This window comes from Desmodus rotundus, chromosome 9 (genome assembly GCF_022682495.2).
Source record: "Desmodus rotundus isolate HL8 chromosome 9, HLdesRot8A.1, whole genome shotgun sequence".
Taxonomy (NCBI): domain Eukaryota; kingdom Metazoa; phylum Chordata; class Mammalia; order Chiroptera; family Phyllostomidae; genus Desmodus; species Desmodus rotundus.
This window is the reverse complement of record NC_071395.1, coordinates 64,229,913-64,244,749: the sequence shown is the minus strand read 5'-3', so window position 1 is coordinate 64,244,749 and position 14,837 is coordinate 64,229,913. Positions and strand designations below refer to the sequence as shown.

General features: G+C 45.7%; 1 protein-coding gene and 1 pseudogene across 4 annotated transcripts in view; one reads left to right on the top strand and one right to left on the bottom strand.

Moving 5' to 3' along the window:
- SPECC1 (sperm antigen with calponin homology and coiled-coil domains 1) overlaps positions 1 to 14,837 on the top strand; it is a 261,258-nt gene that overhangs the window by 36,924 nt on the left and 209,497 nt on the right. For all 4 annotated transcript variants that reach the window (XM_071219291.1, XM_071219292.1, XM_071219290.1 and 1 more), the window contains exons 2-3: positions 2,425 to 2,594; positions 11,679 to 11,814. In XM_071219291.1, the coding sequence (XP_071075392.1) occupies positions 2,448 to 2,594; positions 11,679 to 11,814 (283 nt within the window). In that variant the 5' untranslated portion in view covers positions 2,425 to 2,447. The remainder of the gene's footprint in view (positions 1 to 2,424; positions 2,595 to 11,678; positions 11,815 to 14,837) is intronic.
- On the bottom strand, positions 10,204 to 11,546 carry LOC112308782 (proteasome subunit alpha type-1 pseudogene; annotated as a pseudogene).

Sequence of the window (14,837 nt, the reverse complement as noted above, 5' to 3'; positions counted from 1 at the left end):
GCATGATGAAGACCTGAATGAGAATCATAATCACAGAAAGGGAAGACATAGGGCGGAAGGAAAGTCACCAGGAAGGAAGGACATAATGTGGACGTGGATCTGGAAGCACAAGGACACCTTTCATGAGCCAGTGGAACTTGAAAACTTCAAGATCATTTGGATTCACACTCAGATTTTTTTCATTAAAAATGGACACCTGCAAAATCAAGCACTAATGTTTTTATATTTTGAAATATAAAACTGGCTTCAGAATTTGTTAGAAAACAATGAGCCATCAGAAAACTAAAAATGGAACTGCCCTTTGACCCAGCAATTCCGCTGCTGGGATTATACCCTAAGAACCCTGAAACACCAATTCAAAAGAACCTATGCACCCCAATGTTCATAGGAGCACAATTTACAACAGCCAAGTACTGGAAGCAACCTAAGTGCCCATCAGCAAATGAGTAGATCAAAAAACTATGGTACATTTACACAATGGAATTCTATGCAGCAGAGAGAAAGAAGGAGCTTATACCCTTTGCAACAGCATAGATGGAACTGGAGAGCATTATGCTAAGTGAAATAAGCCAGACAGTGAGGGACAAATGCCATATGATCTCACCTTTAACTGGAACATAATCAACGGAAGAAAAAGCAAACAAAGTATAACCAGAGACACTGAAGTTAAGAACAATCTAACAATAGCCAGGGGGGAGTGGGGAGGGGACAGTGAGGAGAGGGAATTACAGGAACTACTATAAAGGACACATGGACAAAATCAAGGGGGAGGGTGGAGGTGGGGGAGGGAGGTGGGTTTGGCTGGGGTGGGGTGGAGGGATGGGGAGAAAAGGCATACAACTGTAATTGAATAACAAAAATTTAAAAATAAAAAAATAAATTAAAAAAATAAACAATGAGACAACAGTAAATTTTTAGTATACTCTGTTATAGCTTGGGTGAACACAGAGCTGTCTTTCCATGGTATCTTTGGGACTATTTTTTAATTGTAGTGACTTTTCACTAAAAAATAATGTTGATGGAGAAACTGACTCGATTCCCAATGCAAGCTTGTAAGTATCCTGAATGGTTCTGTGCCTGACTCTTCCACCTCTATCTATCCTATTTCACAACCACCCCAGACCATGCCTCTCCCCAGTGCACCCTGCTGTTCTATGTGGATTGACTGGTGCCTTTACTTTAACAAAGTGTCAGGAAGTATACTAAATTGCTTTGATGTGTAAAAAAATGTACGAATAGAAACAGGGTGGCCCCCTGAGAGACTATCTGTTGAAATGGTCTCCTCTGGCCAGGAAAAGTAGAGAAGAGCAGGAAGAGGTCACAGCCTGAGTAAGACTGGGAAGGCGGTCTGTGGCTGCTCTCATGGAGGGCTACCGGTGTACTAGGATGCATCGACGGGGGAGGAGGCCCAGAGCCGCCTAACACCAGCTGTCATCCCTCAGGGGCAGTTAATTAGACCCCTTGGGTCCTGTGAGTGTGGCCACTGGAATTATCCATCACCTTTTGGTGTTTTTTAAAGTGAATTTTAAAATTTGTTTCTTTGAAAGGATGGAGCATTATCTGCAGTTTTGGTGTTCTGTCTCACACTCCTGGTAATTAAGAGTCTGGGGACAGGCAGGGTCCGGATTGTAGCTGGATGAGATCCTAGAGGGCATATCATTCAGTTCCGTGGTGCTATTGATGGAAGAAACAGGCTCAGAGAGGTGCAGAGATGGCCAGCCACACCTCGCCCAGGAGTGGCAACACTGATTGCTGATTGCAGGACCTCGCCCGCCTTCCACGTCTCTTTATATGCCGATTTTCCCCATAGGTCTTTAACTGCGTGCTGCTACTTTGAACAATTTTGATTTCATAAAATATTTTAGTTAGAGCAGTAACTGTCCTATAATGTCAGGTCTGACCAATTAAAATATGCTCTAATAATTTGTAAGTTATCCATGTTTGTCCAAAAGAAGAAAAGCTGTGCTTCTGTGAAACCCAATTTTCAAGTAATTCACTTATGTCTATTTAAAAGATAGGTAGGTTGTACCATTGTCAGCCCTAAAGCTGCAAGGCTTATGAACATGGTATATTTTGGCTCAAGCTGGCCTGTTTCACATGGGGAAATATAGGTAGTGTATGGGTATATAGTAACATGGTATTAGGTGTCCCTGACTAAGAAGAAGCCATCATATGCTGAAAAGTAATGTAGGAACAATGCTGTTGCACACGTGTCTTTATAGCTTGGCAGCAGCTGTTGTAAAGCTGGAAGATTAGCCTCATGCAAGGGCGGCACCTTAGGATGAGAGCACTTTGCAGCCCAGGCAGACACACTGGTTCTTCACGATAACAATGGTACATGTGGTACCTGGGTAAAGTTTTGTGATATTACTTGGCAGGTTCAAGTTGTGGACATGAGTGTTTTTTTCTTCATTTCTTCTACAGCAAAACAGACCCACTTGACAAACATGAGGAGCGCAGCCAAGGCCTGGAGTCCAATCACCAAAGCGGGGACCCATGGGATCGACCGTGCACGGCCTCTTCCTGCTGCCTCTTCTGGCATGAAGAGTTCTAAGTCTTCGACCTCGCTGGCTTTTGAGTCCCAACTCAGCAAGGTATCAACTGAAACACCCAGGGCCAGGAAGCTGGGTGTCCAGCACCCTGCTCTGGAGGACTGGGGAGGGCAGTAAGCAAAGCTCGTAGCCTCTCAGAGCTGGAACAGAGCCTCCAAGGAGGGTCCCAGGGGAACCAGCCTGTCCTGACCTAAAGGAGCAGAGCCAAGGGGGTGAGGCTGGGGCTCCTGGGGTCGAGAAAGAAAACCTGCAAAATGATTCACAGTGGTTCAGATCCCCTTCCCTGGACTCTGTGGGCTCTCCCGTCAGTGTCACCCCCAGCACCCCACTAGGTGGGGGTCCGGGTCACTGATGACCCTGGTAACCCAGTGGTCAGTTCTCCATCTGTGTCTTACATGACAGTGAGCAGAATGAACGCTGTTCATGAGGCCCTGTGTCTGGGAATGTCTTCTTTCTCCATTGTCTCCTCAGGGCAGCATCTTGGAGCCTCCTCTGCCAACTCTTCCCCCTGCCCTGGGCTTCTAACTTGGGGTGGGCCGCGGTCACAGTCCTTGGACCTCAGCTCTTTTCAAACTACTATGTCACATCCAACACCTGGTTTACTGCCCTGAGATGAAATCAGAGGTAGCATAACCTACCTACACACATGGTTTTGAAAAATTAGCATAATATCCTAGCTATAAAAGGACACTCGTTTATAATGAAATAATCTGTGTTTCCACCTGCATGTGGCTCAGCGTGACTGCACTGAAGCGCCCGTGACACTCCTTAGTGTACTGGGATGACAGCTGTGATGCAGACCAGTTCAGGGTCCTTGTGTCTGTGAGTCAGGTGCCTTGAAGGACAACGAGGAAGGGATGGGATTGCTGGACACTCTTGGTAAAGCTCAGAACCCAATTGCAGTCTCTCCGCATTACCCTTAGAAAGGTCAGTGAATCTCAAAGCTGTGCACAAAGTACACGGTTTTTGTACATGAAATGAAGGGAACGCTCTAGGCTCCAGTCGTGACAAAGTATTCCACCTGCATGAATGTCTATGGAATAGGTGAAAATTGTGGGAGATGTGGGACAGTCTTTACGCAGGAATGTCACATTCATTGTAGGACATCTAGGCTCCTTGTCCTCCCACCTATTAAATATCAGTAGCACCTCCAATTATGGTGACAACTAAAAATGTCCCCACAAATTTCCAGCACACTGCCTGAGAGACAACACTGTCCCTGCTGTTCTCACAGTAGGTAATAGCATCCATTCCCATGAATACCATGTGTTCATTGCATCCATGCTTGTGTCTCTAACCAGAAACCCTCTTGGACACCTCAAACATAACACATCCAAAACTGAATCTTGGTCCCAGGCATGTCTCACTCCTCCCCAGACCTGCCCCTCCCAAGTCTTCCCATCTGAGTCGAGAGCAGCTGCATCCCTTCTGTTGCTCAGGCCAGAGCCATGGCACCATCCTTGAACATGTCTTTTCTCACATCCCATAGCCCATCAGCAAGATGCCATCACTTCTACCTTAAACATAAATGTCGACTCCAACCAACTGCCACTGCCTCCTCTGGGACCACCTGGGGCATGCCACTGCCTTCCTTGCACCGGCTTCCCAACTGGACTCTGCTTTGTTTCCACCCACACTCCATTCTCAACAGAAGCCAGAGTGGTCCTTTTAACACACAGATCACATCACTGCGGTGCTTAAAACCCTCTAGGGGCTCTCCATTCACAAAGAGCAAAGCCCTTGGAGTGAGCAGTCATGCCCTAGAGACCCTGCCCCACTCTTTCTCAAGTGGCATCGGCCTCCCCTCTGCCCTGGCTGCCGGAGTGCCGGCCACGCATCTCATAGTGCTTAGTGGTGCTATCCCTCTGATGCGCAGGCTCCTCCTGCAGCAGTGGGCTTGCTGCTCTGTCTGTTCCCTTCCTCCCTCTGAGCGTCCCTCCCAATTTCACACATCTGCCATTTCTCCTCCTTTACATCTAGGCTCAAATGTCCCTCTATCAGATGTCATCCCTGACCACCTATGGAAAGTGACCCTTGGCCTCCATACACCCTCCTCACCTGCCTTTTGGCTCTCACTGCCACTACACACACCTGCTTGGGGGTGTCCGTCTCCCCAGGGCTAGTATGTGAGCCCCCTGAGGGTAGTTTTGTTTGTTGCACAACTCTGTCCCTCAGGCTTCATAGAGCAGCCAGGCAGGCACTCAGGGCTGGGTGGACAGCAGGAGGGGCCCTGGTTCTGCCCCTTAAGCTCATGAAACCTCAGGCAGAAACCCGCTGCGGGCCTATCACCATCCTGGGAGGCCTGGCTGCTGCTTTGCTTACTCCAGCACTCTCAGAGGAAAGTAAATGTGGGCAAAGTGCCCTACACAGAAGCCCATCGATTATTCTATTATCCTGGACGTGACCATCATTTCCATGAATTTTGTTTTTATTATCTTTGACCAGTAGCACAGTTGGGAGACATCTTTAATTTAAATTTCAAGTGAATACATACATTTCCTCAATAACAGACCAGTAGAGCTTCTGGAAGCTCAGGAGTGTTCCCTGAGGACAATGAGATGTTGGCCGCTTCTGCTGTTGATAGGTGAGCATTTTGGACCCGTTCACCAGGAGAAATGTCAGGGGAAAAGCAGATTTTTGCATTAGAAACTTTGCGCACTCATTTCTGATTCTTGGGCTCTCAGGCCTAACTAAGTCCATGAAAGGGAATGACAGGCTTGAGGAAGAGTGGCAGAGAGTCCTTTAAACTTTTTCCTTTTGTAAGCATTCATGTGCAGGTGTTTGGCAGCTTATATATTAGTGCAGCAGTTCATGAAGGTACTTACTGAACATATCAGAGCAACACCAAAGCAAGTACCTCCACAGGGATCTTCTATAACAAACCAGAAATCTCAGGTGGTGCTGAAGCTGCACTCAGTGACTGGGAAACAAAGCCAGACATTCAGCCATGAATGGAGAAAGAACAAGAATTAGTGCCTGAGACTAGTAGCTTTCTGTCTCTGATGTGGCGCCCAAAAGAATAGTGATGAGGAAGAGTGGCTTCAGCTGTTTGCTTAGGAGGACAGGGAGAGCTGGGGTTTTGCCTTTATGCCCTGCTTCCTGAAAAAGCTTCTAAGCAGTAAGTCTTTCTCAAATGGAATTCCTGTGGAAGGTGCAAGGGAACTACCCTGTTCCCTGTACAAGCTTTTCTTACTCCACACTGAGAGGTAAGGAGATGGTACACCATTGGCCTGTAGCATGTCTGAATTATCTTCTAGCTTAGAGAGGACAGGATCAGCTCTCTTTATAAAAGTTGGGAGTCTTTCCACTGCTTGCCGACTCCTGTTCTCCAGTCCTCTGTCGCTGCTCCTGTTGCCTCTGCCTGTCACCTCACCTCCACCTTGCCTCCTCTTATGGAGGAGTGGGTGGAGGCAGGCTCTGCCCTCTGGCACCACAAGGTAGGGGGCTGGGGTGGAAGTGCAGAGGCAACTGTACCTCTGGCCCAGCCGTCCTCTCCCTGGTTGGATTTCCTCTCTGGTTTGTAGACTCAGCCTCTGCTCCCTGGGCCTCGTGCTGGAATTTGAAAATTCACACTTCTTTGTGTCAGAGTTCCTGATTTTAGTGATGTCACAGAATCGCAGAGGAAAGCAGAACCAAGTGCATGTCATTTGCATTATTGTATTAAGAATTCCCTTAACTGCAGTGATTTCCCTTTTTTTATTTGGGGTATTGTCTGGGGAATTTTCAAAGCCTAAAATCAGAGTAGATTTTCCTCTAGGGATCTACAGAAGTACCTGAGCATGCATCTAGACAGAGTAAATAATAGGGGTTTTTTCCTATTGAGAAAAAGTTGCTGACATCATGAACTGTTGTCATATAAAACATTACACTGGTGACCTGGCATGTGATTTGAGAAGCTGGAGACCTTGGGTGCAGCAACCCTGTTACTCTGAAATGGGAAATAGAAAAATGGTTACGGAATCCCCATCAGGGTGATTGCGTGGCTTCTGCATCAACCCAAGGGCCATGTTTAGTCCTGTTGTTAAACTAGGGGTCCCAAAGTTGGCCAGAAAATGTGATTATATTGACATCTAGTAACTAGAATGCATGCAAACCCTCCTTTCAATGTTAGCTGTTTGGGGTGAGGGGGTTGCATTTTTTAAAGATTTTATTTATTTCTTTGTTTAGCAAAAAGGGAAGGGAAGGAGAAAGAGAGGAAGAGAAACATCAATGAGTGGTTGCCTCTCGCATGCCCCTCACTGGGGACCTGGCCCACAACCCAGGCTTGTGCCCTGATCAAACTGGTGACCTTTTGGTTTACAGGTCAGCACTCAATCTACTGGGCCACACCAGCTAGGGCTACTTATTTTTTAAATTAATATTTTTTTAAGATTTGGACCAAGGTTACTTGACTAATGCTAAGACTTTTGTCATCATCCCTCTTAAAAAGTAGGCTCTGGGGAGTTATTGTTTAATGAGTTTCAGTCTGGGATGATGAAAAAGTTCTGGGTATGGATGACGGTGATGATTGCACATCATGAATGTACTTAATGCCCCTGAACTACAGTTAAAGTGGTTAACATTAGGGTGGTCGTTGACAAAGGCTAGGAAAGAATTCACAAAAAGAAGAAAGTGCAGAAAGTAAAGTTTTACTCACTCTCCAAGAAAGGAGAGGGGCACGGTGTGAAGGGATACACCAGCACTGAGGGGTGGGGCTTTGAGCTTTTATTGGATTATAATTGGATTAAAAGGGTGGGGTGCTGTTTTGTGGCCCCTGGGATGTTGGGGGTGTTCTAACACAAGGCTGCAATTTGTTCCAGTGTTATTTTCTGTCTGTGGCTGTAGGGAGTGGTTAGTTCTCTTCTTGCTTTCCAGTCATTTCCTGTCTTGGGGACGCAAGCTCAGAAGAGTGAAACAGCAGTCACATTTAACAAGGTCATAGGCCTGCTCGGCAAATGGCACCACAATAGCAAACGGTGCTGGTTTGTCCTTTCAGTTAAGATGGTAAATTTTATGTTAGCATATTTTACCACAATAAAACATACTTAGGGGGGGATGGAAAAAATAGGTTAAACTTTGCTAGGGTGGAACCAAGGTTTTGCCCAAATTATAACTCCCCGTAATTTTCTTTTTCTTTTGGGTTGAGGAGTGGCATACCTAGAGTGAAGAATGTGCAGTGCATTAATCTTAGTCTCAGCCGTACAGTTCATTGAGTTTTTGCGTGTGTTTATGTCTGCATAACCACCACCCAGGCAAGATACGGAACATTCGAGCACCAAGAAGTTTCTTTTCTACTCAGTAACTCCCCCAGTGGTAATCTCTGTTTTGATTTCTACAACCATCATTTACTTTTGCCAATTCTTAACTTCATATAAATGGAACCAAGCAGTATAAATTCTTTTGTGTCTCTGGTTTCTTTCACTTAGGATAATGTATTTAAGATCCATCCACTTATTGGTATATTCATAATTTTTAAAAACTGCATGAACTTTCTATTGTACACTCTATTGCTATTTAATTTACCCCTTGCCTGTTGAGGAACATTTGGTTGGTTCTAGTTTGGGGCTGTCATAAATAAAGCTTCTGTGAACATTCTTTTGATGAACCTGTGTACTCACTTCTCTTGGGTATATATATCTAGGAGTACGACTGCTGATTACAAGGGTGCAAATGTTCAGCTTTGGTAGACATTGCCTGTTTTCCAAAATGGTTGTACCAGTGTACACTCCCGTCAGCAGAGCACGAGAGCTCTGGTTGTTCCACCACCTCACTGACACTTGCTATCAGCGTACTTTTCTCTTTCGGGCTATTCTGGGGGTATGTAGCACCCCGAAATGTCTTTTTAAATTGTGAAAATCTTTAAACTCCTAATTCTCAGTAAATGACACCAAAGCCAGTGGAGTAAGGTGGACCAGGGCCTTTGGACCCCTGTGAGCCCAGCGGGCAGGGGCTGCCCATTTCGTGCCTCAGTTGATTTGAAGGCTTTTACATACATTTTTCTACAGATGTCAGATATATTCCTAACGGCTCTGGGCATCTGCCTGTCTCTGGTGTTCTAGACCAGCAATTTTCAACCTTTTCCATCTTATGGCACACATAAACTAATAAAATTCTGTGGCACACCAAAAATTTTTTTTGCTGATCTGAAAAAGAAACAGGTATAATCTTGATTCATTCACACTGGATGGCTGTCATTGTGTTGACTGTTGTCATTTTTTTTATTTGACCATCTACAAGAAAAGAGGTCCATGCCCCTGACGAAGCAGTCAGGTACTACATGTTTTAAAAATTCTTGTGGCACACCAGATGAAAATCGCTGTCCTAGAACTATTCCTCTTCAGCAATATCCTTTAAAGAAGACTTACAATAGTTGGGAAAACTTATTTGTAGTTTTTCTCATTAACTTTAAATGTAATTTTCCTGGACCAAATGTGTGATATCACTTAGGGGTCCCCCACTTTTTTTTCAGCAGCAGATGAAACAATTTTACTTCACAGTTGTCTTTCAAACCGCAAAGACACTGTTCTTTTTTTTTCCTTTTCATTGAATTTATTGGGATAACACTGATTAACAAAAGTTTACAGGTTTCAGGTGCACAGTTCCACAACACATAATCTTTGCACTGCACTGCGTGTTCACCGCCCCACGTCAAGTCTCCTTCCATCACCATTTATCCCCTATACCCTTCTCAACCTCCCCACCACCCTCAGCTATCACCACACTGTTTTCCACGTCCATGAGTATTTCCTTTTCACTCAATCCCTCCACCACCACCCCAAACCAGCCCCCAGGCCCCACCCCAGACAGCTGTCAGCCTGCTGTCTATGAATCTGTCTCTATTTTGCTTGTTATTTCATTTTATTAGATTCTACATATGAGTGAAATCATATGGTACTTGTCTTTTTCTGACTGGCTTATTTAACTTAGCATAATGCTCTCCAGATTCATCCATGCTGTTGCAGAGGGTAAGATTTCCTTCATTTCAACGGCCAAGTAGTATTCCACTGTGTCAATGTATTATAGCTTTGTTATCTACACATCTACTGATGGGCCCTGGGACTGCTTCTAGATCTTGGCTATTGTATGCAATGCTGCAGTGAACATAGGGGTGCATATATTCTTTGAATCAGTGTTTTGGGTTTCTTAAGATATATTCCCAGAAATGGAATTGCTGGGTCATAAGGCAGTTCATTTTTAATTTTTTGAGGAAATTCCATAGTTTTCCACAGTGGCTGCACCAATCTGCATTCCCACCAACAATGCACAGGGGTTCCCTTTCCCCCGCATCCTCATCAACACTTGTTGTTTGTTGATTTATTAATGGTGGCCATTCTGACAAGTGTGAGTTGATATCTCATTGTGGTTTTAATTTGTATTTGATGATTAGTGACATTGAACCTGTTTTTCATATGTCTATTGGCCATTTGTATGTCTATTCAAGCTCTCTGCCCATTTTTTTAAACTGGATTGTTTGTTTCTTTGATGTTGGGTTGTATAAGTTCTTTATAAATTTTAGATAGTAACCCCTTATCAAGATGTATGGGCAAATATTTTCTCACATTCAGTGGGTTGTCTTTTCATTTTGTTGATGGCTTCCAAGATACTATGTTCTTCACATAAAAACATTAGTACAGGTAACAATACTTTCTAGAATATGATTACATAGACCCCTTTAAAAAAAATATATCCCATTATATGGTTTCAGTGACATTGCTTGGGAAAAACTCACACCTGTACTGATTCCTAAAACATAGCATTCTACCACTGCCTCTTTTGGTTCAAAGTATAGATCATTGTTCTCAGGACAGGTTCCCATGTTCTTCTTCCACACTTGGATGATACACATGGAGACGGGATTATCACTTAATGCCTTTTATGCAGGTTCATCAGCAGGTTGAGCAGGCTACGCCCCTCTCTGTGTCCTTTCTTCAAGACCCAGGAATGAAGACATATCATCATCAACATCATACATCATAAACTCTAGGTCTTCACCAGCAAGTCCAATGGAAATGTTCTTTGTAGTTAGGTCCTGTTCTGCAGGAAGTGTCTCTTGTAAAGCACGGAGACCACACTTAACCAGTTCATTCAAACTGTACTCCACAGACTCAGACACATGTCTGTCCAAGCAAGTATGGGCTCCAATGGACATAGTTCTGCAGTCAAAATAGTTAGCAGATGGGGAGACTTGGAAAATATGGGGACCCATATTATCATAACCAGCAATAAGCAACCTGACACTGTGTGGTCTTCGGCCTTATCTTTGCATTGGTATCTGGCTCTTCCAATTAGAAATAAAAGACAGGACACAGGAAGAGGTCTGTCAAATACAAATCTATAATCCAACACTTCTGGTGCATAAAATTATGTAATATTCTAGCATCAGCATAAGTCCCACAGCTGAGATACCAATACCGACAGGGAGAACTTTTTCTGAGGAGCTGCAGGCTCTGACTGTGCTCTCTCCCACGCCCCACTGCCTCTCTCCTGTTCAGCCCAAAGTTGCTTAATGGGTGTCCCCCTCTTAAACTTCAATTTCTTTCAACAAATGTTTGTTCTTCCTTTTCATGACAGAGAAGAAAGCAGAAAAGGAGTTAGGGGGTTCTGCTCTCTGTCGTTCATTAACAGTGTTCTCTGGCCTCCAGAACGGTTCCTTTCTTCCCTACGAACACATTGTCTATATGAGATCGTATACAGAGTACTTGGTGTTGAGCGTGGGATAGATATTCAGGTCTTCTCTACCTCTTCCATTTGCTTCCTCCAGACATATATTTAAGTTAATTCTCTCATCCTTGGATTTTTTGGTGTGTTGCTATGTCCTCACTTTTGTGCATCTCATAGTTCTTTTTTCATCAGCTCTTGCTCTTCTAAAAATTTTTTTTCCAGAAAAGCAGGGTTTTTAAGAATTCATTATTTAAAGTGTGACATGATGGGTAATATTCAGCCATAAACTTACAGTATTCTTTGAAATGATGATGGGCGATCATCCTCAGACCTGTCCATGATAACACAGGCCATGCTCCTCCAAGAGCTACTGCTGCGTCTAGCCCCCAGGCAGGTGGGACTGCTCAGTTACTCTCATGGTCTGTAGTTCTCCCCACTGAACGTGTATCTCTTCATCCTCTCTTTTTCCCTCCACCTCTCTCTTAGCTCAAGAGGGCCAGTAGTGAGGACATGCTCAACAAACCAGGAAGTGCCACCACTTCTGGGGTAGTTCGACTGAAAAAGACTTCCACAGCCGGAACCATCTCCGAGCTTGCTGAGAGCCGCCTAAGGAGCCACCCAGGTAGGAGGCATCCCAGTCAGAGGGCCCATGTTCCAAGGGCCCTGGTTGGAGGAATCCAGGCTGAAGGGACCCAGGCAGGTCATTCATCCTGGCCGTGTAGAAGCACTTCAATGATGGATGGGTCCCTTCCTTGTCAGATATGTACTGAGTACTTACTCTGGGCCAGGACCTGTTTTAGGTAAAGACATCCTGCCCACGGGAGTTTATATCTAGTGGGGAGACAGACAAGAAAATAGAGGTCATGTGGAGTGTCGTGGTTCCCTCCGTCCTTGTGATTGCTCATCTGTTATCATGAGTGTGTGACATCCAGGGCAAGTGGCATACGTTCTGGGGCTGGCTGGTGTGACATTCATGGAATGAGTGCTGGAGCCAATCCTGCAGGCCCCTCACAGGTGTGGGGCCCACTACGCTGTGGGAAAGTGGGGCAGTCGTCACACAGAGGCCAGTCTGAGTAGCTTAGATGGCAGTGGTCACTGAAACTGTGAACTTTCTCAGTGTTACTCTCTTTTTGAGAAACAGAAAAGGTGTTTTAACCATTATATTTGAGTTCAGAGCATGGGAAACTTAAAACATCAAAGAACAGAGGAGTGACATCAGAAAAATGGCAACATGAGAAGTTCCCCTGGTCTCTCCCCTTGAAGTTACAAAAATTTGAACAGCAATAATCCAAAAAAGGATTCCCTGCTCAAAACACAAACATCTAAGGTGGGCAAGTCAGAGGGAGCGGGGGAAGTGAGAAGGGAGAAAAGCAGAGACAGGTGCCACAGACACAGCCTGGAGCTCATTACACGTCCTGGGAGAGGGAAGTATTAGGTGGCTGTCTGCACTTACTAAGCAGAGAGGTACAGTAAGGTGAGCATTCCTGATGGAGGGGTTGGTGTGCACTGCACCTGAACCTAGTGACCTGGGCAGAGATGGAGTGAAGAGGTGCAGCTGTGGTTGTCTGGTGGCTGCCACTCTCAGGCAGAGGAATAAAGCCCCAGAGCCTGGCTGCCTCCCCTCACCCATCCAGAGCTAGCAGCAGTCCCCAGGAGAAGCTATACCAGTGAGTGTTGAGCTACAGAGCATGTTATCTGCACCTCTGAGAACTGGAGAGACAGAAGCGTTTTACCCTAAGCAGCATGTACATGCTGTGGCTGATTGCAATGATGGGGTGAAGATACAAAGGGGAAGCAGCTGAGGTCCTGTAGCCACCATTACTGGGAGGAGAACAAATCCACAAATGCACCAACAAGCCTCTCCCAGCTCACCTCATCCCCACCCATAGCACTAGGATTTCACAGCTTGGAGCCACATTGCCCACCACATTCCCTGCACAGCTGGAGCCCTGAAACTGAGGAGACCTGGCCCACTCCCAGGGGAATACAGGACATTTTCTTCCATCCCACAGAGATCCAGGAAGCCTGGGCAGTGCAAGAAAAACTTAAAAACTTGTGCTTCAGTGCCACCTACTGGAAAACAAAAGAATGATTTCTTCTTATCAAACTACTAAATAGAGAAATGCCATTCTTTAAATAAAAGAAAAGCAAAAATTCCAGTCAAGATGGCAGCACAAGTAAATATGGTTCTTTAATCCTCTCACAACCACATCAAAATTACAACTAAACTACAGAACAACCATCATAGAACTGCCTGAAATCTAGCTGAATGGAAGTCCTACAACTAGGGAATTAAAGAAGAAACATGGACACTGGTAGAAGGGGTGGAGATGTGGAATGGCATGGTCCCACACCCACGTGTGGTAGATAAAAACCAGGAGGGATATCTCTGCTGCAGAGATTTCCCCTAAGGAGCGAGGGGTCCCAGCCCCACACTAGGACCCCCTCCCATGGTTCCAGTGCCAGGAAGAGATGTCCCCATAACTTATGGTTGTAAACACCAGCAGGGATTGAGGTTGAGGAAGATGAAGGCTTCTGGAGTCCTAAGACATTCCTCTTAAAGGGCACAGACTTGGACTCATTCCCTCTGAGTTCCAGTACTGAGGCAGCAGCTCAAAAGGCACCAGGGACATATGGGAGGAACTGAATTGTCTGGCATCAGGGCAAGAGCTGGAGGAGTGAGGGATGGGGCTCATCTTTCTCTCAGACAAAAGTGCTGGCAGAGGCCATTGTTCCTTTTCTGAGACCCACCCCCACACACAGCTGGCTGGTGGATGCCATATCTGAATCTCCATTAACCTGGCAAACACTGCCCCATCCAATTTGTGGGTTCACCCATGCTGTTTCCAGTGACTTTTCCATACAAATGGCCTATCTTGGCTCATGCTTTAGACTTTCCTAAAATCTCTCAGGCAAGCAGGATTTGGCCTCAGTATGCCCCAGACCTCACACTAAGTGGACCTCAGCCCAGCAGTAGTAGTAGCCAGCCTTGGTTCATAGCTTGGCCTCTCCTGAGCACCTCTAAGCCCAGCACAATAGCAGCCATCAGCAGACTGCTCTGTAGCTCATGCCAGGTGGCCTTGAGAAGAACACAGGTGGTGGTAGACCTTGGCCTGCACCTCCCAGAAGGCTGAGGAGCCAGTGCACCCAGTGGACAGCTTCAGACCACGTTGAAGCATCACCACCCAACCACTTCCACAAGCGATACACTCAAGGGGAGGACTCATCAGGCACCAGAGCCCTGCTGAAGTAAGTCCTGCTCTGTGGGTTGGGTCCCAGCACAGCTGATACGCCACAGTGGTTGGTGGTCACAGCCAGTTCTTGCAGCTGATTGGCCTGGGGGTAAATACCTCCCACTGATGTGCCAACAGCAATTAAGGCTAACTACAACAGGAAGGTATACACAGCCTACACGGGGTGGGGCACATCTGGAGTGCCCAAGTTGGGTGATCAGGAAGGCTGTGCCACTGGACTCCACAGGACACCTACTACATAAGGCCACTCTACCAAGCTTGAGAGACATAGAAGCTCTACCTAACACATAGAAAGAAACACAGGGAGGCTGCCAAATTGAGGAGACAAAGAACATGTCCCAATGAAAGTATAGAACAAAACTCCAGAAAAACAAATACGCAAAATAGAGAC